This window comes from Grampus griseus (genome assembly GCF_964374135.1).
Source record: "Grampus griseus genome assembly, chromosome: 16".
Lineage (NCBI taxonomy): Eukaryota > Metazoa > Chordata > Mammalia > Artiodactyla > Delphinidae > Grampus > Grampus griseus.
The window spans coordinates 57,848,054-57,872,546 of NC_139010.1; the positions used below are offsets into that span (position 1 = coordinate 57,848,054).

Consider the following 24,493-nt stretch of genomic DNA (forward strand, 5'->3'; position numbering starts at 1 on the left):
CTTGTCCAAGGCCATCATATTTTTCTCTGAGATTCTCAGAGCTGGCTTAGTTTGGTGAACAGTGTAAAAGGGGGTCAGGACAAGCCCCAGGCATTGCTGTGTGTCAGCCCCCTCCTGCCAGGAGCCGGCATGGCAAGATGCCCTGACTTGAACCATCCCTGAGTCACTGAGAGTGTGCTAGCTAAATGTTTATCCAGAGGGAACCTTCAGGAACACAGCCAAGACTATGAAAAGGAGACCTCCTGGCCTTTGGATGGAAAAGGAACCAAAGGAAATAAAGTGCACCTCGGATGACCCCTCTGCCCTTGTTTCTGTTCCCTGTGCTGTTCCTGGTTTGTCTCTTCGTCCACCTAGACACAGACCCCAGCACCCCCTGGGGTTCCACTCAGGATCCACTCATTCAAAACATCCGTGAGCCGTAGAGACTCACGAGACTGCCCACCACAACCTCAGCTAAACCTGAAGTCGCCCTTTTAGTCGCTCTTGTCCCCTGTGCATTTTCAGCCCTGCCGCCTGGTTTCTCCCTCTCCCCCCTTCCCACCCCTGGCTCTGGTCCCTGCTCCCTCCTTTCTGGCCTCCTGGCCCCCCCTCCCCACTCCCCCTCAGGAACAACACGGACTCCTTCTTGCAGATAGTGACTGCTTTCGGTTACTGAGCCTTATCACAGCTTTGCTTGCAAACATTACAAAGGCCTGCTTTCCTCAGGGATGGGAGTGTTATCTAAATCCATGGGAGCCCCTAGGCCAGGAAGTGTTTCCTCCTCCCGAATGAATTTCATCACCTGGGACAGCAGTCCCTTTTCCTCCCCTCAGATAACCCATTCCGGACCCCTATCCTTAGTTTGCTAGAGGCAGCTGTTCAGAGACTAGCTCCCTGTAGAAAAGGTTTTGAGACTCTTAAGGCAGTGAGTGGTACAGAGAGAGTGCTTCACTTTGGGGTGAGACCTAAAAGGTGGGTCAGGCCTTAACGAAACATAGCAGGAGTGTCCCAGTGTCTGCTATTGCTGTGGAGCCCTGAGGGGGCTCATCTTCTTGAGTTAGGGGTTAATTTCTCCCTCCCCCATTCCTTTCTCCCTTCTCCACCTCTGCCCATGGCTCATGATTTAGAATTCCCAAGTGTCTCAATAGATATAGTGGTGAAAACATTCACACTAAAGTATTAGTGGCTGATAGTAGTGACAGGGGTCTAAATGAGTAAGCTCTTCCGAGGGCCTTTGTTTGAACGACCTAATACTCCGAATGCACACTAATAAAATTGAAGGAATGAAGAGGGAGATCAGAAGACTGATTCTCCAATGATGAACTGTTCGGTGGCATTCTGATGGAGGAGGGAGAGGGGATATTTAGACAAACGTGTCATGCAAATCGGAACGTTACTCACTAGTCACACAAAAGGACTGGTCTGATACATATATTTGCTGCTGTCTTGCCTAACCGTCCTCTCTCTAAAGGAGAGGGTTTTCCCACTCTGGCATGAATCCTTAAGAGCTTTGAGAAGGCCAAGGAGCCAGGAATACAGTGTTGCTTCTCCCTGGACCCTGACCCCCCAGGGCAGCTGGGCCTGGATCTCACCACTGTGGCAGCCAGACACAAGGAGTGTTAAAGCCAGGGCCCAGAGTCCAAGGCAGGCCCACAAGAGAGCAGTGCGGTGGAAGGCACTTTCTCCCTCCAGAAGGGAGCCCCAATTGTGTGGTGGGGTGAGCTCCAAAGGGAGGGGGAGAGTCCAAAGGAAACCCTGTCCCTGGAGTTCATTCCCTTTCATTTCCACTGTGTCCTCTCAGCCTACACTGAAAGTTCCCTGCAGCCCTGTTTTTCTCTAGGCCAACTTTGGAGAAAACCCAAATCTGTTTCTTTGCTCCCCTTAGCACAGGTTAAGATAGACTAAAGTTTCAAAATTTTACTCAATACTAAGGGAAAGCAAAAGAGACATGACCAAAGAAAACATTCCCCTTACCCCCTAAACATGTTTTTTAAGACAAGCTTTTAAAAAGCAGGAAGAAAAAATTAAACTGGAAAAAGCAGAGATTTTCTCAATTAGTAATCACAATAGTCCTGCCTGAGGCCGCCACCCAGAGGCCACACCTTTATGGATTACAGAGCTATTTCCATTTTTTTTCCTTCTTTCCTTTATTTCCCCCAGTTCTCTCCCCGTGGAGGGGCCAGGGTTGAAGCAAGAGAATTGTCAGTGGGGAGGGGGGTGACTGCCCTCCTCCCTTGGGTGGCATGCCTCAAGTACCACTCAGAGTGTGGTTTAAATCAGCAGGAAGAGACCAGGTGAGCTCAGCTCTGGGGACAGGAGAAAGGCAGAGGCAGAAACCCCCTGGGCCCTGCCAAAGTCCTTGAGGCTATGAGTGCAAGTTCCTCGCGTTTGAACGCCTTTTTGTAAGCATTTCACAGATAGGTTCAGATTGGAGTCTCATAATAAGAGACTCCTGAGATGAGCAGAAAAATTATGATTAATCACTAACCTTATTGTATAGATTAAAACACACGAACACTCTGATGCTTGGAGAGCTTGCACAGCTCGTAAACAGGGAGGCCAGCCCTAGAAGCCTGAACTTGGGAGCCCCAGGCTGGCCTTCCCCTTTTCCACTGTTCACCACTTCAGTGCAAGTAACACTGAGACATGGCAGCAGCTCCCACCTTCTATCCCTTATCCACATCCTTCCAGTCTCTGGGAAAGAGATGTTGCGATGTCACCTACAGTTGACACTTTCCAGAAATCCCTGTGGTCCCAAAGGAACTATCTGTCTCAGGTGGTTATGGTGAAACCTCCAAAAACCATTAGCGATTCTGAGATAGCTGCAATGTGTCCCCTGTCCCGACAGCCGACAATCGGAAAAAGCAGAGGGTCCCACACAGGGAGAGGAAGCGGCACGACTTCTCCTTGTTTAAGCTTTCTGACTCGGAGATGAGGGTGAAGATCTCTCCACAGCTTCTGCTGGCCACGCACCGCTTCATGGCCACAGGTATGATGACTCTGCCCGCCCGCATCTCCACCGCAGGCAGGCAAGGCAGCTCTGGAGGGTGGGACCCAGGCACCAATCACTTTTAATACCTTACGACCTAATTCCAATTCTGGGACTGAGAACCACTGTTCCAGGAGAGGAGGTCATCTTAGGTGGGGCGACAGGACTCCACATACTGTCATTTTCAGCCTCAGGCCTGATCTTCTAGGTGGGGAAGTGAGCATAATGCTACTCTGCTTTTCTCTCTTCTACTCGAAAAAAGGGCTGAGGAATTCACCGCTGCACTTTCCCTTCCTCCACCTGCTTCAAGGTGGGAGGTGGTGGGCCCCAGAGGGTTCATCAGGGAGGGACAGGCGATGTCCTGTGCAGCCACAAAGGCCCTGGGGCCCAGACCCTCCAGGGGCCATGTAGGCCTGTGAGCTACGAGTTCTTCAAATACAGATGTGGATTGTGAATACTGGAATCTTTAGAAAGAAAAAAAAAGAGAGAATCCAAAGATAAACTTCTTGTGAAGAAAGTAAAGTTTGTCTTTGAACCGTCTAACCTTCTCATCCATGTCTAAATAATGTGCTGACCTAAAATGATCACACACATTACTAAGTTCAATATGTAATTAATCTAACATGTATTTATTGAGTATATAATGAGTGCTAGTACTGTTCCAGTCACTAAAAAGTAGAAAATTTTAAATTGGAGCTTCTAAGAGAGTTACAGATGTAGAAAATAAACTTATGATTACCAGGAGGTAAGAGTGGGGAGGGATAAACAGGAAGATTGCGATTGACACATACACACTACTATATATGAAATAGATAACTAATAAGGACCTACTGAATAGCACAGGGAACTCTACTCAATACTCTGTAATGGCCTATATGGGAAAAGAATCCAAAACAGGGTAGATATATGTATATGTATAACAGATTCGCTTTGCTGTACTGCAGAAACTAACACAACATTGTAAATCAATATACTCCAATAAAAATTTTTTAAAAGTTCAGGTCATAAAGAAAATAAATAAATAAACAAATACATAAATAAATTGGAGCTTCTTTAGGGTTTTCAACATGTTATCTAGTTCTCAATACAGATTTCTTTTAATTACTGGCTGTCTGATTTCCCAGAACAAAACAGCTGTATCTGTTAATATAATGATATACCATAATAGTGTAGTATAACATAACAATATAAATAATAATATCTATTAATATGTAAATATGATACAGTGATGCTTCTCATTATTGAGAACTTCCCACTTAAATAATTAACTGTTCCTGTTAACTTGAAATTTCATTTCATTCAACAGATACACGTCATACAAATAAGTCAGATTAAATTCTCTGTATTTCATTTGATTGTAGCATTAAAACTTTTTTAGCCATGTTTACATGGCTTACTTATCCACGTCCAACTCAGTAGTTGCGGCATGTGGGCTCAGTAGTTGTCGCACACGGGCTCTAGAGCACAGGCTCAGTAGTTGTGGCGCACAGGCTTAGTTGCTCATGGCATGTGGTATCTTCCCAGACCAGGGCTCGAGCCCGTGTCCCCTGCATTGGCAGGCGGATTCTTAGCCACTGTGCCACCAGGGAAGTCCCTCATGTTGCTTTTTGAACAACTTTATTGAGGTATAATTGATATACAAAAAAACGGTACCTATTTAATGTATACAACTTGATGAGCTTGGAGATAAGCATACACCAGGAAACCATCATCGTAATCTATGCCATAAACATATCCATCACTTCCCTCTTTATTTGTTATTATTATTTTTGCATGTGTGTGTTAACATAAGACCTACTGTCCGGGCTTCCCTGGTGGCGCAGTGGTTGAGAGTCCGCCTGCCGATCCAGGGGACACGGGCTTGTGCCCTGGTCCGGGAAGATCCCACATGCTGCGGAGCGGCTGGGCCCGTGAGCCATGGCCGCTGAGCCTGTGCGTCCAGAGCCTGTGCTCCGCAACGGGAGAGGCCACAGCAGTGAGAGGCCCGCATACCGCAAAAAAAAAAAAAAAAAAAAAAAAGATCTACTGTCTTAGCAAATTTTTAAGTATACAGGATAGTATTGCTCTTAGCCTCTCTAGGCTGAGCAGTAGATCTCTAGGATTTATTCATCTGCCATAACCAGAACTCTGTACCCTTTGACTAATACCTCCCCATTACCTCCTTCCCCCAGCCCATTCTCTCCGCTTCTATGAATTTTACTATTTTCGATTCATCATATAAATGGTATCGAGTAGTGTTTGTGCCTGTGCCTGGCTTATGTCCCTTAGCATAACATCCTCCAGGTTCCTCCATGTCGTCACAAATGGCAGGATTTTCTTCTTTTTTAAGTTTATGTGCAGCTTTAAATAAAGTCAAGGAGAAAAATAATAACAAAACTGACATTGCCAAAATGGTGACCTGTTTCTCCTGAGGTGCCAGTGCAGGAACACACATCCCCAGAGGGCCTGAGACACATACGTGGGCTTAAGACCCCCACCCACCCAAGGGAACTGCAGGAATCCTGCTAGCTTGGTGCCCGAGAGCATGAATGGCCCTGGCTGTGCCCATCCTGACTCCTCCCAGCTGCCAATTCCTCCTGCCTCCCGGTCTCCCCTAGAAGTGGAGCCGTTTAAGTCTCTGTACCTCTCGGAGAAGATCCTGCTGCGGCTCCTGAAACATCCCAACGTGATCCAGGAGCTGAAGTGTGATGAGAAGAACAAGAAGGCCCCGGAACACTACCTGTACCAGCGCAACCGCCCTGTGGACTACTTTGTGCTACTTCTGCAGGTGAGTGGGAAAGCCACGGACCCCCCAAGGGCAAGACAGGACCTCTCTAGACTGGAGAGGAACGGCCATGCCTCCTCTGTGCCAGGTTCCAAGGCTCGGCTGGCTGCCCTGGGAGCAAGGCCAGTTGGTGTGGGTGTTTGTCCGCGACGCTCAGAGGGGACAGGTGTGACTGGCTGGCGTCCTGGAGTGGTGGGATCTTGATGGCATTTAATCTGACATCAGCGATGTTTGTGGTGGGATGCAGTGGGTACCTCCCAGCAGAGGGGTTCTGCCGCTGAATTTCCAAACCTGCTGCCCTACAGAATCGCTAACGCCTCCCTGTCTCTGCTTGGCCATGCCCGGGAATGCAACTGTGCACTGCCTCCCAAACTTCAGGCACTTCTTGTTTCAGGCCCTTCTCTCTGTTGAGCTGAAATCTCACCATCTCTGATTTCCACCCACTGGTCCTTGCTCTGCTCTCTGAAAGCGCACAGAACACATCCGCTCTCTCTACCACAGTTCAGCCTTTGCAGTCCCTTAATCTTCTCCTCCTTCAGAAGACTGGGAAGGGAATAAACGAGCAAATGAAAGAGGGGCAGCATCTTCCCGGTACTCACAGGAGTAGAGTCACCCTTTGCCCTGGGTGCCTGGAAAGGCCTGTAAGTAAGTGTCAGGCATGGTTCCAGCACTAGGTAGTGCTGGTGTCCTGACCTGGCTCCACCATTAACTCCGTCCCTATTCCCTGTCTCTTTCCAACAGAATCTGGTGAATCCTAAATACAGTGATTGTCTTAAAATCTTCATTAAACTCACGTTGACTTAGAAAGGGCCTCTCTGTTACAGTTCCCCTGCAGCCTGTCTGCTCGGACTCGGTAGTGTGCCTCACACCCATCCTTCCAGATAGCCTCAATAAAATGCCCTCTCTTCTCCAGAAATGGAGTTGCATTCTTTACTGTTGGAAATGGAGAAGTGTCCTGTTACATCGTTTATATAACACAAGGAACACATAGAGTCTTATGCCTAATATAAACTTAACCATTTTCAAATAAATCTTGGAGGCGTAAAATGTAGTGGCAAGAATGTAGGTTCAGAAATTGGAAAGATCTAGCTTTAAAGTCTAACTAACCATGACCGAGCTATTTAACCTCTCTGAGCCTCAGAAATGATTCATCTATAAACTGGGGATAAAAATAGTACAGGCTTCATAGGGTGTGGGCGGATCCATGCAGTGGATTTCAGGCACATAGACGCACACTATATGCACAAGCTTCTCACAGAATCAGGCTTTATCTCAGCCAGACTTAGAGATGGTTTAGTCTCAGACTACACCTGTGGGGCAGTTTACAGGGTTCTGGGCTAGCTGGTGCCTGGACCCGCATCATGGAAGAGCCATTACAGTCTGCAGGGAAAGCTTGGATGTACATGACGGGATGCTGCTTTATGAACTAAGCAAGTCATTTACTGCCAAGGCCTTCTGAAGTTGGAGTTGCTGTTTCTGAAACGTATCCAGACAGAATTCACGTTTCCCTGTGATAAGATTTTAAGTCCACTTACTATCCAAGCAGAAGTGCTTAGGGTCGTAATCACTAGTAGATCTGGAAGTGCTGTCCACACCCTTAGTACACTTCCTTCTTTCTCCAGGGTAAAGTGGAGGTGGAGGTTGGGAAGGAAGGCCTTCGCTTCGAGAACGGAGCCTTCACCTACTATGGTGTCCCAGCCATCATGACCACTGCTTGCTCAGGTATTCCAGTTTCCAAGCCATAGCTTATTGGGGAAGCAGTGGGACAGTGGAGAAAATGCATCTGGGTTCAAGTTGTGACTCCCGTTATGGACCCTGAACAAGCCTTTTACCTTCCCAGGCTTTAGATGTGAAAGTACATGGTAGACTGTAACATTACCCAGTGTTAGGGGTGGATAGTGGTAATTTTCAATATGAAAAGACAAGTTTATTTTACTTTTTACACTTCCACCTGATTGCCCTGTTTTTACAGGGTTGATTGGTGCTGTGGGTGGGGTGGAAGAGGGAGAATTCCTTTAAGAAGGTGTGTTTTCTGAATTGCCTCTGAAACACACTGCATCCTTCTGTCCTTAGATAACGATGTGCGGAAGGTTGGAAGTCTGGCTGGATCCTCTGTCCTTCGTATGTATCTCTCAAACCCCTCCCTCATCCTCCCTGCTGTGGTCCTGCCTCAGCCCACTCTGGGGACCTGGACCGAGCACTCTCAGCCTGGGCTAGGGCTAACACAAATGCTGGCAGCCTCTTTGTATGCTCTGCCAGGAACACTGCTTTCTGCCAGGTACCCACGGACCACAGGGGGCTTAGTTTCTGCGTGTCTGGAATGTTTTCTGCTGCTTCTCTGCTCACGTGCAAATGACGAATGACGGGGGAGGGAGGTTGTGAGGGGAGGCCCCATTTATTGTCACCTGCCAGGGAATGCAGGCAGGTGGTTTGTGTGCTCTGGTGGAGGTTCAGCCTTTCCTTCGCTGCTGTGATAATTCACCCACTGTCCTTTACTTGCAAACCCTAATACGCTATTATTGTGTCTGTGGCGGTTAGTAAGAAGTGACTGCAAGATCTTAGGACGTAAGTCCCAGGCTGGTGCGTATGTTGCTTATCTGCTTCTCTTTCCTCATTTACCACATCTCAGCTGGTGGAGAAGTGTCTGCAGCTGGCCGTGCATGCTGGTGGGGGCTGGCACGGGGCTGCTGGCGGGTGTCTTCTGTGCCTTCTGTGCTCTACCTTCTCTCTGTTTCCTGCATAAGTTATTGCACTTGTGCTTAGAGAGCATGGCATTTATTGTGATATAAGTGTGATCCAGAAAGCATTATTTCTCTAGATTTCTCTTTGATTCACCGGTCTGAATTTTGCATTGCTTTCAACTCTTAGTGTTTATGGTGGCCATTTTAATGCCAAAGGGGTGTTTTTTCTCATCATAAGAAAGATTTTACATAGTGCTTTTTACTGGGATTTATCAGAGGGACCCAAAGCTTGATATCACAATCCGTGGCACATGAAAAGTAGATACCATTTTAACACAGAGAAACTAAAGAAATGACTTGCTCCAAATCACCCAGCAGGTTGGTGATTTACCTAGATGCATTCCGGTGTCCTGACTAGTTCACACAGCACAATGAAATAGAGTTTTTAAATCCATCATGTTCCAGAATGTAATTTCTATGTGGAAATATTGGAACAATTTGCAGTGTAACTTCACATCCTAGCCCAGCAGATGTCTGAAATGAAGTTGAAGTAGCTGCCCACACCCAAGGGGTGGTCCAAGATGAGTTGAAGGAGAGCTGTAAAATAAAACATCCTCGTACATTACTATACTTATATAAACCAACAAGTCTCAATTAAGGTTGATGAAGGAAGTGTCAGTTCTCAGAACAAGAAATCTAGATGGGAGAGGGATGGTCTACAGGACCTGGTAAACCTTGGTTCTCTAAAGGAGATTTCCACCATCCATCACACTAGGGATTGCTCATGGTAGAGTAACTCTTGGGATATGAAATGTTACCTAGACATGTTGGCCTTATTCTGGCTCTTCCATAAGACCAAAAGATGTGGGAACTCTAGGGGAAAAGAGCTACCTAAAGCTCCCAAGCCCATCTGATTTAGATGACTTTCTTTCTTTTAAAAAAAAGTTTTTTAAGTAGTAAGAAGATGTTATCTGGTTTCCTCCTTTCCTTCCTTCCTGTCTCTAGTTCTTTCTATCAAAATCCTTCCATTTTATATGTGAGACACAGTAAATTTGCAACACTAATCTCTCCTTCAAAACTGGTTAACTAAAAAGAAATATTAACCTCTCTTTCCCTCCCCACACTTCTGAGCATCTTTATCAATCTTCAGGAGGAAAAAGAAATTAAATTAGCCTGTAGGGGTATGGAGACATTTTCCATCCTCCCCGCCAAGCCCTCCTTACCTAATACAGCAAAGCGTGAAGAACTCCAAAGACCACCACCCCACCCCCTGCCCCGCCTTGTTCCAGGTCCACCCTCAGCCCAGGTCCAGCCACCCAGCATCTTTCACTGGCCAAGGACCTCACCTGTAGGTTGAGGAAGAGCTTAAGCTGAGCCACAAGGCAGTAAACTCTTGTAGGGTCTCAGTCCACCAAACTACCCCTGTCCTTGATGCCAGCCTAGAGCTTTGTCAGCCTTGAGGGTAATAAAGGAGACAATGAGTTTGCCAGAACACTGGCCCTGTGACCAATGCCTCACAGTTGAACTCGAGGTTACAAGTAAGTCCCTCTGGTTTTCCTGTGCAGGGCAAAGGGAACGCAGTCAGCACTATCTCCTTTGTCTTGGTTCTGATTGCCAGGGAACCCAGGAGGACCGTGGTGAGCCTGGCACTCTGGAGGAACGGGGCCTGAGCTCAGCGTGACCAGAACAGATGCCCACAGTGGTGTGCAATTGGAGAGAGAACAAGTCTCCTATCTGCTTGGCTGGGTATACATGTAATTTGTGGCCCAGAAGTGCTAGGATTCTTCTTGAGACAATGGGGTTTCTTATTCCAGTGTGTCTCGTGACACTAGGGGCCTGTTAAAATATTCTTTGACAAAGAATATGATTATTTGACAAAGCAAATGATTATCAGGTAGGTATAAGGCTTTCCCCTCCCCACTCCTTTGTACTATTGGATAATTTCAGGCAAGTCATCGGGCTCAGCAGCTAAGAGTATGGAAGCCACCTATTTCAGTGTGCTGTCACCTGCACTCTGACTTCATTTAGTTCCTTGGAAGAGACTCTGGGAATGACCAGATAAGAGAGATGAAAACAGGTTCCTATGCAGAAACACTACTTGATCAGGGTCAAGGTCGGGAAAGGACTGGAGTATTGCTACACACTCCACCCCACCCAGGCCCCAAGCGATAGCCAGCACCATTTCAGACTCTGTGGGGAAAGAGAGAGAAGGAAAAGGGGATAGGAAGAGAGGTGGTTTGGAGCACTTGTACTTGCAAAGAAATGACTGATTTAGTTTATCAAGTTGATTTACATTAAGATTGCGAGAAATGCTGCCCTTCCTGTGTCCCAAGGCTCTAGCCACGCACAGTTTCTCCCCCAGCACTGTGACCACAGAGGGAGCTCCTTGGAGTCTGAGGCAGGAGACAGCTTCCTCGAGGATGCCCCTAGTAGGAGCATGCACTTGCTTTCACCCCTCCCACAGGTGAGCTGGAGACCTGAGGCAGCTGGGAGAGCCCGGCGGGAATACAGTGCTGGGCTCCCAGCACATTTGCTGGCTCCAAAAGGCGCCTCAGACAGAACACTGCCCACACACACTCCCTGCTGGGGCACCGCCTGTTCTTGTCATTGGCGGGTCTGATCCCCTCAGAAATTATTGTGCATCTTTTTGGAAGACCTTCAGCAAAGTCTATTTTATTTTCTTCTTTCTGGAGAGTGACTTTGTGAGAGGATGCAATTTTCATGTTTCCAGAGGCAAGATTCACTTTGGCAGAGAAATGTGATGTTGTGAAGATCCGGGAACAGACTGTCTCACACGCTTTGCTCTTTGTCTCTCTCCTTTTATGTTTATCTTCCCTTACGCAACTCACAAATCCTTGACTCTTTAGTGCCCATCTCTGTGTCTCGTACCTTCGTCTTCAGCAGAGGGGACTCTCTGGCAGGCTCCCCAGGTAAACATGCATGGGGTCTCGATCTCCATAGATCCATGGGGTTTGCAAGAGGCCTTTGGTCTCTGTCACTGTCCCACATGAAAACTAGTCTCTCCCAACTAGCCTCTCCCAGGACCAAGGCACAGCACGTTGCACGGCTAACACTCACTTGTACTCACTGACCAGGCATTGCTGGTTCAATGGGTGTCACGTGTGAACTTAGCCCCGAAGGATATATCTGTGTACGTAGATGGAGAAATGGTGGGGTGAGGAATGGTGTGAATTTTTCCTTATCATTTGTCTGACTGCAGAATGGAGGGATAAGGGGTGCAGCAGAAGAAAAATAGGAAGAAACAATGAAAGACTATGCTTTATTCCTATTTTTCCTCCATCTTTTCTTCCATGTGGTCTCTGCCTTTAGCTAACCCACCAACCCCTCCTTATCTTTCTAGTAATGTCACTGTGTAGTGACCATATTCCCTCTAGCTCTGCTCATACAAAGGATGCTATATGTAAAATTTTCAAAACAACTTTTCATCAGGCTTAACCTCTCTTGTTAATTAAATAAAAGTTACTGGATTTTTTTTTTAATCAGGTAAAGTAGCTCCTCACAGAGCCACACAGTAACTCAAGGATTGAGTAGAATGTAATAAATCTGAGCAATCAGTTAAGTGTTTATATTGTTTTCATCCCTAGACGTTGATCTCTTAGGGTCATGGAGCAAGTAATGACCAAACTAAGAAATTGTTTGTTAAGTTACCTTGAAGTGAAAGCACAGCCCAATTTCCCGTACCCTCTACATCTGTCTCCCTTATCCCAATGCTTTGGCGATGATTCTGAGGCCCCACCGTAGCCTCAGGCATCAGGAATCCAGTTATGTTTCACTGTCTGTATAGTAGACCCTCAACATTCAAAAGGCTCTGTTCTGGGACCTCAAACCCCCAAATTTGCAACTTCAGAACTACTTATGTTGATCTCTACTTTCTCACAAATCACATTTTTCCATCAAAAACCATCTGGTTCCCATGTTTATCTGGACGAGACGACTTAATCACCTTCTCAAATTTCACCAAAGTTTTCTCTCTTACTTAGTGGAGGTTTTCCACCAAGAAATAAATTTTTTTCTTGCTTTGTGAGAGCTCATGCCTTCATGATGACTACAGGAGTACTGTCAATGGGAGATGCCAGTCTGGTACCCTCCCCAGCTAAGTGGTCACCCCCACATGCCCATAAAATTAGAAATGACCACGTCATGGACCTTCAAGATCCTTCCAATGTGAGGAATCTTGGTGAATGAAGAACGTGCTAGGAAGCTTCAGCAGAAAGGAAAGATGGACATTTTTAAAAGATTTTCAACGAAAAGGATCAAAGCATTAAAAAAAAAAAGAATGACAGCATGAGAGCAGGAGTTGTTTTTTTTTAAATTAACCCTTAGTTCACCAGACAACCTAGTTAATTATAACTTCCTACTTATGAAGGTTAGTTCTAGTTCATCGGTATTTATTATGAAAATTAAGGTGACTCATTTCTGCTGTGCAGTCCCACAGTACCCTATAGGAGGTACTGAGTCTTCCGATCCAACTCTGGCTGGTGCCATGTGCTCCTGAGAGCTCTTTTAACCTTCCCCCCACTTTTCCATGACTGTGTGTGTTCAACCCAATAGGAAGCAGGGGAGGGCAAGGCCAGCTTATTCCCACCCTTGGTTTAACTCTGCAGAGTGGAGCAGTGATGGGCACAGCAGGAGAAAATGAGAGATGGGAACGTTCTGCTTCTCTTTCGGCTCTTTTCTTCCCACCATCTTCTGTCTCACCTCCTTCTGTAGCCAACTGCCAAGCTTTCCTAGCGACCGGGTGACATCCCCAGGACCTATAATTTGGTATTTCCCAGTAGCTCTTGCTTCTGTTCCATATCAGCAGAAGAAGCCTCAGTCATTGGATTTTTATGGAAAGCAGTTCTGGGCACACTCTGGTCCCATACTTGATTTATGATCCAGATACATTAATTTACGTATATTATGTCTTACCCCCATCTTAGATAAACCCTGGAAGTTAGGAATTATTGCTGGGCAACAATAGGTAAGGAAGCAGCTCTGAGAAATTAAGCCGTTGGGTCACTGTCAAAGGTGTAGTAGGAAGGTAGAAGGATGCGGACTGGTGTCCAAGTCTCTGAGGTCCTGTTCTAGGCCGGGACCTTGCTGCCCTTCTGAACGCGGGCGTGTTGTGCCCTCTAGAGGGCTGTGACTTGTCTGCATTTTGAAAACAGCTGTGCTAATGAACTAAGGTGCTCCCTCTGGGTTGAGGCCGGTGGTCCCTACACCAAATATTGCCACCATTACCATAAGCAGTTTCCTTCTATTTGAGCCTTATTTGAAATAAGGAGAGCAGAGTGGTGTGTGGATTACCTCCAGAATGTGGTGTAATTAGCCAGATTTGCAGGTGCTTTCATTTAAAAACAAAGCTGCTGAGAGTACATGGCCCCACTGCAGATCTCCCCAGATTCATCCCTTTTTTCTTCTCCCAGTGGTGGAGATGATTCCAAGTTCCCCATGACAGTCCTTCCACAAAAGCACAAAGGCAGGAGAGAGGTCGCAACAAGGGTCCTTTTACAATGCCCAGTTGTCCATCTGTAATGTACTCTGAGATCAGTGAGGTTAGATTTTCCCCAGAATATAAAGGGAGTACCTAAAAATAATCTCTTTACTTTGTGAAATGTGGTAAGTGGAAGTATTCCTTTGGGTCGGCTCTTGCATAGTAAACATTTGGGAACCATTAAAGCTCCATGTAACGTGAGTGAGTTCATCTGGACTCCTAACTTGGGCTGATTTGCAGGGTTCACATTGTAGCTTTGACGGAGAGCTTTTGGCATTTGGTTGTCTGATGTTGAATATTACCCCAGAATGATGAATTTTAATAATCCTAGTTTGTAATCCTGTAAGCCTATGTAATTAAATTCCCCCATCCAGTTTAGAGAACACAGATGCCCCGTGGCACAGTGACAATGACCAGAGTGAGCTATTCCTCCCCATCCCTCACTGATGCTTTGAAAGATGTAAGCGAGCAGCTGCTGAGCCCTACCTCCTCTCAAATCCCCAGACTGAAAAGGGGAGTGGGATGTTCTTCTGTGTCGTGGGTCCTGCCCCTGTGATAGAGTTGCGAAAGCTCTCCAGACACAGGTGTCATGAGTAAAGCAGAACTGTGCATAGGTTTTCAGGGCCCCGGCCCATCAGTGCAGAATGAGGGGAGATTCCATCCAGTCCTAATTGCAGTTTAAAATCCTCTTCCTCCCCTTCTCCCACCCCGACCCAATTTTACCCCGGTGTCTTCTCCACCCAACTTCAGTAACTCCAACTTGCCATCCAGGACAGATATCTCTTGCAGACTGACCATGTGAAGTCTGCAGGAATGAGGTCTGCCACACTTCTCCACAGCACTTGGGGGTCTAGAGCAGGAAACCCTGCCCTCCGCCAGGGTTGCCCTCCTGCCAGTCTCTCCAGGGCCAGCTTGAGGGTATGATGTAAGAGCACAAGTGGGCAAGGGATATGTCGGAAGCTTGGCGTGGGCCCTGTTGAGGGGTCCTGTGGTCAGTTTCATGCTCATCTGTCGCCTCTTAGACCTCTTTGCACTGTGCTTAGGGTTCTCCTTCTCTCTTCACTCACCCAAGCTGTGCCTCTGTGCTCTTAGGAAATGCCAGGGGGAATTATACAACTTGAAGTAGTTTGCCATGCTGCTGGGACACTCGTCTGTTACTGATTTCTTCTCTTTCTTTTTATTAAGAGTATTTCCATTTCCCTCGCTCAGGAACCTCTTGAGTGTATGTGCACAATTACCAAAATGCCGAGTCATCAGCATCCTACCTGTTGAGGAATGCAAGGCTCTGGGACACAAAAACATTGATCTTGCACAACACTCAGATGAGCTGGGACTTTCTTTGTCATGAAATGAGGATTCCTTTGTCATTTAAAAATTGCTTTTATATACTCGACTTTTGTAAGACAGTTGTATCTTCTGGTGTTGGGAATCCTTTGGGATTTTATGAATAAAGCTTCAGTAGCATTGTTTTTACTTTAAAAAAGACATGTTTTTCCTCCCAGCACAACAGTGATGTCGCTTGTGTTTGACATGTGGGTCCTTGTGAGTGACAGCAGGGTGACATGCTTGTGCTGGGTGCCAGTGAAGATGAGAGCTTTGGGGAGATCAGGGATGAAGCTGTTTCCTCTGTTTCCAACAGGGAGTAGAAGTGATTCAGGCAGAAGTTGTTTAGCAGATACAATAGGGTTGTGGTTCCCTATCAGCCTCCCTGACCCTATCTTGAATTATGACATAAGGGATGAGGATGTAGAACAGCAGATGTGGGGTATGTGAAGCACGTGTCCCACCAGGCAGGGTGGAGGATTATCAAGGAGCAGTGGTCATTCCTCAGGGTAAATGAAACCACAAACGCCTGCCCACACTCTCTCTCTTCGTTCCAAACTGAGTTGAAGATAAAACCCACCAGATCAAGGTGTGATTTCCAGACTCTGCTCACACCAAGGAAGCTGCACTCCTGCAGGACTGCCTGCCCCCCTTTTCCACAACCAACAGCCCTGAGGAAACACCACCGACTTACTTAGTCAGTCACCGCCTCAGAACAGCCACAGTGGGCCTAGGCAAGCCAGACCTCATCGGTTTGTTTTCAAGGGATCAGGACCAGACGTGAAATGGGTATTTCTCTGCCCAATGTTACTGCTGTTTACAGTCACCTTGGTGCTCCACTCTGTTCTCCATGGCACCGTCACTGTCCCTCTCGGTCCCTGGTCACTCTGGTGTCACCCAGCGGATAAGTAGGAGACCTGACTCCAGGACCCCCCGTTTCACATGCTCTTATTAAACAGACAGACAGACAGACAGAAGGTCTTGATGCTCGCTGCGGCCTCTTCCTCAAGTTATGGGCCAAGGCCTGAGGCTTCTTGGTGCCCTTGGAGTCTCACTGCGCACTATTTAACACTCCAGTGCATTTCTGGAGTGTTCTTCTGCCCACCCCTCACTTCAAGAAGTCAGCTTCCCTAAAATGACTTAGGTTGCAGGGGGAAAGCCTTCTGATTCCAGGGTGATTGAGAGCCCTGAAACATTTTTAAAACAAAATTTAGATTCTAAATAAAAACTCCTTCAGGGATTCTTAGGTGCTGATTTGTTCATTCCGTACATTTTTATTGAGTGCCTACTCTGGGCCAGGCACTGTGCTAGGTACCAGATGTACAACAATGACCAGAAAAGACAAGGTCTTTGCCCTCATAGAATTTATCATTGAACTGAGTAGACATTACAAATAAATACAAACATGTAATTAAGTAAAACTTGTGAAAAGTGCTTTAAAGAGATGAACAGGGGACAGTGATAGAGGAAAATAGGGGTAATCTTCTTAGGGTGGCCAGACCAGGTCTTCAGAGAAGGCGGTGTTTCAGCTGAGACCTAATGACTGAGAAGTGAGAGCAGGGGTGGGAATGGTGCTAAAATGGGGGGAGGGGGAGCAGGGGAAATGGCATCTGCTGAGATGGGTATGCTTACATGGTTGAGGATCCCCAAGGTGGCCAGTAAGCTAGAGCAGAACAAGCAGGCGAGGAGAGGGAGCCCCAAGATGAGATCAGACAGGAAAGCAGGGCTCAAGTCATAGGGGGTTTAGGGGTCACAACAAGGAGTATGGATTTTATTGAGATTCAACAGGAAGCTGATTTGTGTTTTTAAAATGTGCTTTTGACAGCTGAAGTGAGAACAGATTATGAGATTATAACTGGGGAGACCAGACTGTGGTCCAGGCGAGGGTGATGGTAACTAGGACTTGAGTGGAGACAGAGGTAGGGGCAGATGAGTTTATTATGTCGGGGAAGTGGAGACTTGATGTGGGGCTGACAGATTGGCAGGAGTCACGGGAGACTCCCAGGTTTCTGGTTTAAGTAACAGCATGTATGTGAATGACACTTACTGAGAAGGAGAAAACTGGAGGTGGAACCCTTAATTCTATAATCTGATCAAGGCAGTGATTATTCTGGCTCTAATGAGAAAATGATTCAACCTATGGTCATTTTAGTCTTTCCACTACTACATGGTTTGCCAGACAACAATAACAGCCTGGCAGCTAAACACATCGACAGACCTTCAGAAGTCACTCCAAATAGATGCTAATCATTTTGATGGATGGCAGCATTATCTTAAGAGACAGAATTAAATTCCCAAGGTTCTTCCCTGAAAGAACCAAGGAGCAGAATCTCTGAGGAATCAGACTCTTCATTGGAGCCCCTGAACTGAATCTGTGTTAGGAGAGGCTGACAGCCTCCCATTTCTCTTTTTTGGGAAGAAATGAAGAGTGGCGTCAGTTGGGAAGCAGAGGGGTGGGAGGGGCTTTGCGGTCTCTCATTCAGGGTTATTCTGTGGTGGAGATAATGCTAGGGTCACCTTAAGAACCTCTCTTCTCTTCTGTTGATCCTGGGAGGGTAGTTCACACAGTCCATTTTGAAACCAAGTGATGTGGTCTTAATTGAACTTTCCCAAGAAGTGGTTCTTGAAAATGGAAAAAGAAGCTGGCTCTGAACATTTAAGAGGCCTTTGACAGAAGGCCTGGAGGGTTATTCTAGCCTCCGGCCTTTGAGCCTAGAAAGAGCCCTGCCCTAGACCCACCCTTTAGGGGGCCTCTCTTTGACCCTCCTCAGCTCCACGCCTCTCTGTGGGGTGAGTAGTTCACAGAGCCAAAGGGATGTACCACCCAGAGCTGTGTTCTTCCCTCTAGACCACGTTTCAGGTATGGAATTCCCCACCCAAACAGCTCTGGGAGACCGGGCCAGAAAGCCCTAGGGCAGAGCTGGTTCTCCCCCTACAGCCCATTTTCCAGCACAAAACTCTTAAGGAGCCTTATCTGGCCTGCTAGGTTTTTAAGAAGTTATATTTGTCAAAGACAAGGATAGAACATATTTTAACAGTTTATGACATGATTTAAATATCTATCCACGTGGTTTATGGGCCTCCGCTTGTCCCCGGCCCTGCCAGTGTTGGGGCCTGCGTCACCCCCTCTGAAATGCCTCACCCTGGTGAGGGCTGCTTACCTGTTCTGCGACAGGTGGTTTTTAGGGCAAACCTAAGGCCTCAGCCTTCCTAAAAGAAGGTTTGTGAATGGAGTTTATATAAAAGAACTCACCCCAATAGAGGGTCTCATGGTCTGGGGTAGCAACCCACACTCATAGAAGGGTCCTCATCTCCTGCACGTACCCCAGAACCGAGAAAGGCAGCGGCCCACCCAGCTTCCCGCTGCTAGAGGTCGTGGGGAGCAGGAACCTGAGCTGAGTGGGGCCACGAGGCCTTAGGCATTTGCTCCTCATAAATGGAGCAGCCAGGCATTTTCCTGGGCTCTGATGGGAGGGGAGAGGGCCCAGTCCGCCACCCGGTGTTGCCATCACCTAAACATACTGCGAGACCTCGGTAAACGACACCCCTTTCTCTCTCTCCCTCTTTCTGTTCCCCTCTCCTTCCTCCCCACCCCTCCCTCCTTGCCTTTGCTCCCTCTCCTCTCTCTCACCCTCTGCAGTAAACCGGTCCCCTTCCCGCTGCAGCGGGTTGAACCGCTCCGAGTCTCCGAGCCGTGAGCGCAGCGACTTTGGGGGAAGCAACACCCAGCTGTGCAGTAGCAGCAACAACCTCTACACACCCGACTACTCAGTCCACATCCTCAGCGACGTGCAGTTTGTGAAGGTAGCTCCGCAGGGAGGGCTGTCCCCTCACTCCCAGCCAGCAGCATCCTGTTCCCCCTGTTCCAAGATAATGCTGCGTGGCAATTGCTCCCTGGCTTTCTAAAGGCCCTGGTTTCGGTTAGCTTTATTCTGTTCATTATTTGTCACCATTATTGTCCCTTTGTTCGTTTGAACCATGATTGTTCATTAAGATCTCCTGATCCCCATTTTTCATTGTGGAGAAACTGAGGCACGAAGCGATAGGGAATTAGCTTGCCTGAGACAAGCTGCCGGCAGAACTGTTTCCTTTGGATGCCCCGCCATTGGCACCAGGTTGATTTTATTTATTCAAGATAAATCTGCAGGTGATTAATGAACCAAGGGTATAGAAGAAACCATGCTATGATTTTACATGTGGATAAGATTTTACGTATTAATATTTAAAGTCTAAAACACAATTCAGCCTGTAAATATTATTATACCCCCTTGCTGTCACTGAGCTATTTGAAGAGAGCCACTTTGCAAGTGCAGTAGAGAGAGGCAGCAGTGCTTATCGCCTTGTAATTAAGGAGGAGAGCTGTTTCTTCATACCCCTCATTGAGATTGGTGTTGGACAGAAACATTCTAAGATTCCCTCCTTTCTCTTGCTTTGATAGGTTTTGTTTGTTTTGTTTGCTAGCATTCCACAAACCATTACACCCTTGGCCTGAGATCAGAAGGGAACCCATTTACCCAAGTCCAACTAAACACCCAACGCACTCACTTGGTAACAGTCATCCCAGCTGCAGGCCGGGTGAGAGGTGTACGGAAATCACAAAGGTGGGAGGAGGTCCTTTCCTTCTGTTCAGAACACTGACCCTGATTATTTGAGGGTGGTGTGTGCTGGCTGGCTTTCTATGTTCCAGAACTCTGCAAACGCCCTGAACTAAAACTCAAGAGCGTTGAGAAAAGTAACCGTGGAGAAGAGGGGTCACTCCTGGGGGGTGGGCTGGGACAAGGACTGTTGGTGGGGTGCTGTGTGCCATGCACTTTAAGTCCTTGAACGAATTTCCCACTGAGTCCTACAACCACCTTAACAGGTAGGTACTGTGTCATCCCCACTTTATAGACGACGTGGGAGCTTGAGGAGTATAAGGTCTCGTGACTGGGACGTGGCACAGCCAAACTTCAGATTGAGTCTCTCTGTCTCCAGAGTCCAAGCCTTCAAGTCCTTGGGCTTTGGGGAGAGTTTAGAGAAATCAGAGCTGACAGAGCCCGGGAGAAGTGCTTTAGGCACTAACCCAACAACACGCACGGTGTGTATGACTGTGGACACTTACTAGTCTATCGTGACAGTGAGAATGAACCTCAGAAAACCGCAGCCCACGATTCTCCTCCCTCTTGCTTCCAGCCCTGAAGCCCTCTCATTGCAGACCTTCCTCAGAAGTGGAGGTAGGAAAAAATGGGAGAAGAGAAATTCTGCTATAACTAACTCTTAGTGGTTTGTAGGACTGGGCATACGGTTTGTGGGAAAAGAAACTGAATGTCGCTATATGAGTCAGTGGTTCAACAGGTATTTACTGACTACCTGCTCGTGCTTTGCACTGTATAGGCATCAGCGAGATACCATGGTGAACAAGACAGCAAGCTCCTACCTTTCTAGAGCTTCCATGCTCCTAGGGGGAGAAAGATGATAAACAAGTAACTACATAAATAACCTAGGTAATCTAGGGGAGTGATGAAGGCTATGAAGGAAATAAACTGGATCATGGGATAAACAGTGCTTGGGCAGAGTTGGCAAGGAAGCTGCTTTAGAAATGGTTGTCAGAGCAGCCTGAGAGAGCAGGCCTCTTTTGTTGAGACCTGGAAGGGGATGTGGAGAGAATGTTCAAGATAGAAACAACAGAGGCAGGAAAGAGCTTGGTGGTCCAAGGAGGATCTGGCGCATTATGTACAAAGACGAGGCCGATGTGAGTTGGGGATGGAGTGCTGGCAGCAATGTTGCCTGGCATCTTTAGGCCAGAGTATGGTGTCTGGATTCTGTTTTAAGTGCATTGGGAATTTTTGCTAAGTTTGCTTCTCGGGTCTTTCCATTTGTCTTAGTCCATTTGGGCTGCTATAACAATTACCATCAACTGTGTGGCTTAAAGCACAAACATTTATTTCTCACAGTTCTGGAGGCTGGATCTCCAAGTTCAAGGTGCTGGCAGATCCAGGTGGTGTCTCGTCTAGTGAGAACCCACTTCTTGGTTTGAAAATGGTTGTCTTCTCTTTGTATCCTCATATGGCGGGGAGGAGAGAGAGAAGAAGAAGGCTCTCTTCTTTTTTTTTTTTTGGCAGTATGCGGGCCTCTCACTGTTGTGGCCCCTCCCGTCACGGAGCACAGGCTCCGGATGCGCAGGCTCAGCGGCCATGGCCCACGGGCCCAGCCGCCCCGCGGCACGCGGGATCCTCCCGGACCGGGGCACGAACCCGCGTCCCCTGCATCGGCAGGCAGACTCCCAACCACTGCGCCACCAGGGAAGCCCGAAGGCTCTCTTCTTATAAGGACACTAATCCCATTCATGAAGTCTCCCCCTCCTCATGACCTAATTACCCGCACCTCCTAATGCCATCACCTTGGGGGTTAGGGTTTCAGCATATGAATTTTGGAGGGGACACAAACATTCAGTCCATAACACCATTTATATCTTAAGTTGAGAAAATCCATATGAGGCTTTGGGGAGAAAAGTGAATGAGATTTTGAGGAGTGGTGTTTAATGAGCCCAGAGTTTTTTGAAACACCTCTGGGCATCGACTGGAGAGCGCTTTCAGGAGATGGATCTGGGCAACTCCTCCAAGAGGAACGTGTTAGGATGAATACCTGACACTAAGACTGTAAGGATTTTCCTAAAACTTACAGTTGATCTCATATATCCACCCCTAAAACATAAGGAAAGGGAACATTCTATAAATAACAAGGAGCATCAAAGGGAAGTCTCTTTCCTGACGTGAGCCAGTGAGGTGTTAAGAACTCCAAATCTGAGGTCAATTCTCAGGTGCAGGTGTCGTCCTTTTTCTCAGGCCAGAGGACCTTGCTGTGACTAGGGCAGCTGAGCATCACAGCACATGGTCCGTTGTTCTACCTAGATATTTTGAAATTGAGAAGACTCCATGTCAAAAGTAGAAGTTGAGGGGAGGACAGAAACAGTTAAAGCATAAGTCAGAAACCTCTTTCAACTTGTGGCTCTAGTCTCTTAAAAACTTCAGTTGCAATGGCTTGTTCTACGGAAGGGGGCATTGTGAGTTCAAGCTCTTGTTTAACACAAGGGTTTGATTTTCTCTTTTTTCTGTTTGTTTGTTTGTTTAAATGTTGAGCCTTCTTTTAATTTATTTATTTTTATTTTTGACTGTGTTGGGTCTTCGTTTCTGTGCAAGGGCTTTCTCTAGTTGTGGCAAGCGGGGGCCACTCTTCATTGCAGTGTGCGGGCCTCTCACTGTCGTGGCCTCTCTTGTTGCGGAGCACAGGCTCCAGACGCACAGGCTCAGTAGTTGTGGCTCACGGGCCTAGTTGCTCCGCGGCATGTGGGATCTTCCCAGACCAGGGCTTGAACCCGTGTCCCCTGCATTAGCAGGCAGATTCTCAACCACTGCGCCACCAGGGAAGCCCGCTTTTGTTTTTTAATGTAAGTTATCAATAAGATGATACAGTAAACTGACGCTGAGATTTTTTTCCTCCTGACTGAATGGACTTTCAGGGCCATGTTCAGGCTGCTCTTTTACTCACCTCCTCAAACCCCCCTTTTTTTAACATTTAGAGAGTTTTTGAGGAAGCTCAAGGGGTGATTTCACTGGCCAAAGCCCCTGTGACTGTCTGCAAGGGCTTTTCCTGTCCAACAGACTAAGTTCTAGAACTGTTCATTAAGTCCAGTAGTAATTTGAGTTCAAGATAAAATTAGATAGAAAGGTGTATCCAGTGAGTATCTGGGAAAGGTATTAAAGCCATGATTAATAGTAGTTAATAAGTTATGAAGGTACCAAAGAATCCTTATGAATTTTTTAAATGTATTCTGTAAGTATCATTTTGAAATGAAGAATATTTGGCAGATGTCATATAGACAGAATTGGGTAACCATGGCCAAGATGCCCCATCACCATCTGGTGGCAGAATCTCTAAATTGCAGAATCGTGTTTTGAGGCATGAATAAACCACCTGAAAGTTGAAAATGTGAACGGAACATCATAAAATGATTGGAAACATCACACTGGCTGAAAGGTTAACTTCTGGACACATCGACTGCTAAGTCAAAATGTCCCAAAGGGTACCCTTAACTCCTATTAGTTTCAAGATAAACAGGTCTTCATTTCCTATGTAATTTAGAGGATGCTTGAGTTCTTAACTGGCCAGAGTATAAGGCAACTTTAACTCAAGCTATTGTTAAGAAATGGTTGTAGCTACAGCAATGAAAAAAGAATAAGAACATATTGTCTTTGGAACAGTGGTTAGATTCCCTCAATGCCAATCAGTAAGTATTTGTTGAGCACTAAGGCTGGTTCTGGGCACCATGACCAATACTCAAGAAATACAGTTGGGGAGAAGAAACATAAGTCAAATGACAGTAACCAGTGCAGGGTAGTATCTAATTGATTACAAAATCATATGGCACTTTATTTTAAGCACTAATTTGTCTAGAGAATATACTGGACCTTTAAGAATTAGGAAGGAATAAGAGGAGAGTGAAGGCAATGCCAAGAGCGAGGAGTGGGGAACACTGATAAATAGGGGTATGGAAGGCAAGCGAACATGGCACATTCAAGGAATGTGAAAGAGGAGCTGAGCTGGACCAGTGGTTCTGACTGGCAAGCAGTGGGACTCTATGGCCATGCAAGGCTGTATTATCAAAACTGGGCAGAGCCGTTTAGTTGATCTGCTGGACCATCACTGTCCGATACAGTAGCCAGTTGCCACATGTGACTGTTGAGCGCATGAAATGTGGCTCATCCAAATTGATGTTTGGTAAAATGTAAAATAATGGTTTGGCCAAAAAGTTCATTCGTTTAGTGAATACGTTGTTCAATAAAGTTCTCCGTGAAAATGAAAAATGTGTCTTTTAGTCTCACTTAAAACCAAACAAACTTTTTGGCCAACCCAATACATATTGAATTCCAAAGACTTGGTACAAAGATGAATGTAAGATTCCTTATTAATTATTTTATATTGGTGACATGTTGAAGTGATTTTGGATACATTGGGTCAAATGAAATATATGTATTATTAAAATTAATTTCACATGTTTGTTTTTACCTTTTAAAAATGTGACAACTAGAGAATTTTAATTTACCTATGTGACTCACATTATTTTTCTCTTGGACAGTACTGTAGTACGTAGAAAAGGCTTCATAGGTGAACAAGGGGAGGGAACTGACAAAAAGTGATGCTTGAATCTAGAAGTGCAGCTGGGTAGATTCCCTGAATACATTTCCAGAGAGGTCCCTTCTCAAATTTCTTTCAAGGTGACA

At 46.5% G+C, this 24,493-nt stretch overlaps 1 protein-coding gene across 2 annotated transcripts in view; it reads left to right on the forward strand.

The window, feature by feature from the left end:
• The window catches only part of CNNM1 (cyclin and CBS domain divalent metal cation transport mediator 1), a gene marked incomplete at both ends in the record, with an annotated part of 46,590 nt that overhangs the window by 17,894 nt on the left and 4,203 nt on the right, over nucleotides 1-24,493 (forward strand). Inside the window, 6 exons of one of the 2 annotated variants that reach the window (XM_082674226.1) lie at nucleotides 2,828-2,968; nucleotides 5,566-5,735; nucleotides 7,355-7,454; nucleotides 7,806-7,853; nucleotides 11,281-11,343; nucleotides 18,874-19,037. In XM_082674226.1, the coding sequence (XP_082530352.1) occupies nucleotides 2,828-2,968; nucleotides 5,566-5,735; nucleotides 7,355-7,454; nucleotides 7,806-7,853; nucleotides 11,281-11,343; nucleotides 18,874-19,037 (686 nt within the window). The remainder of the gene's footprint in view (nucleotides 1-2,827; nucleotides 2,969-5,565; nucleotides 5,736-7,354; nucleotides 7,455-7,805; nucleotides 7,854-11,280; nucleotides 11,344-18,873; nucleotides 19,038-24,493) is intronic. The other variant, XM_082674227.1, reaches the window with a different exon arrangement.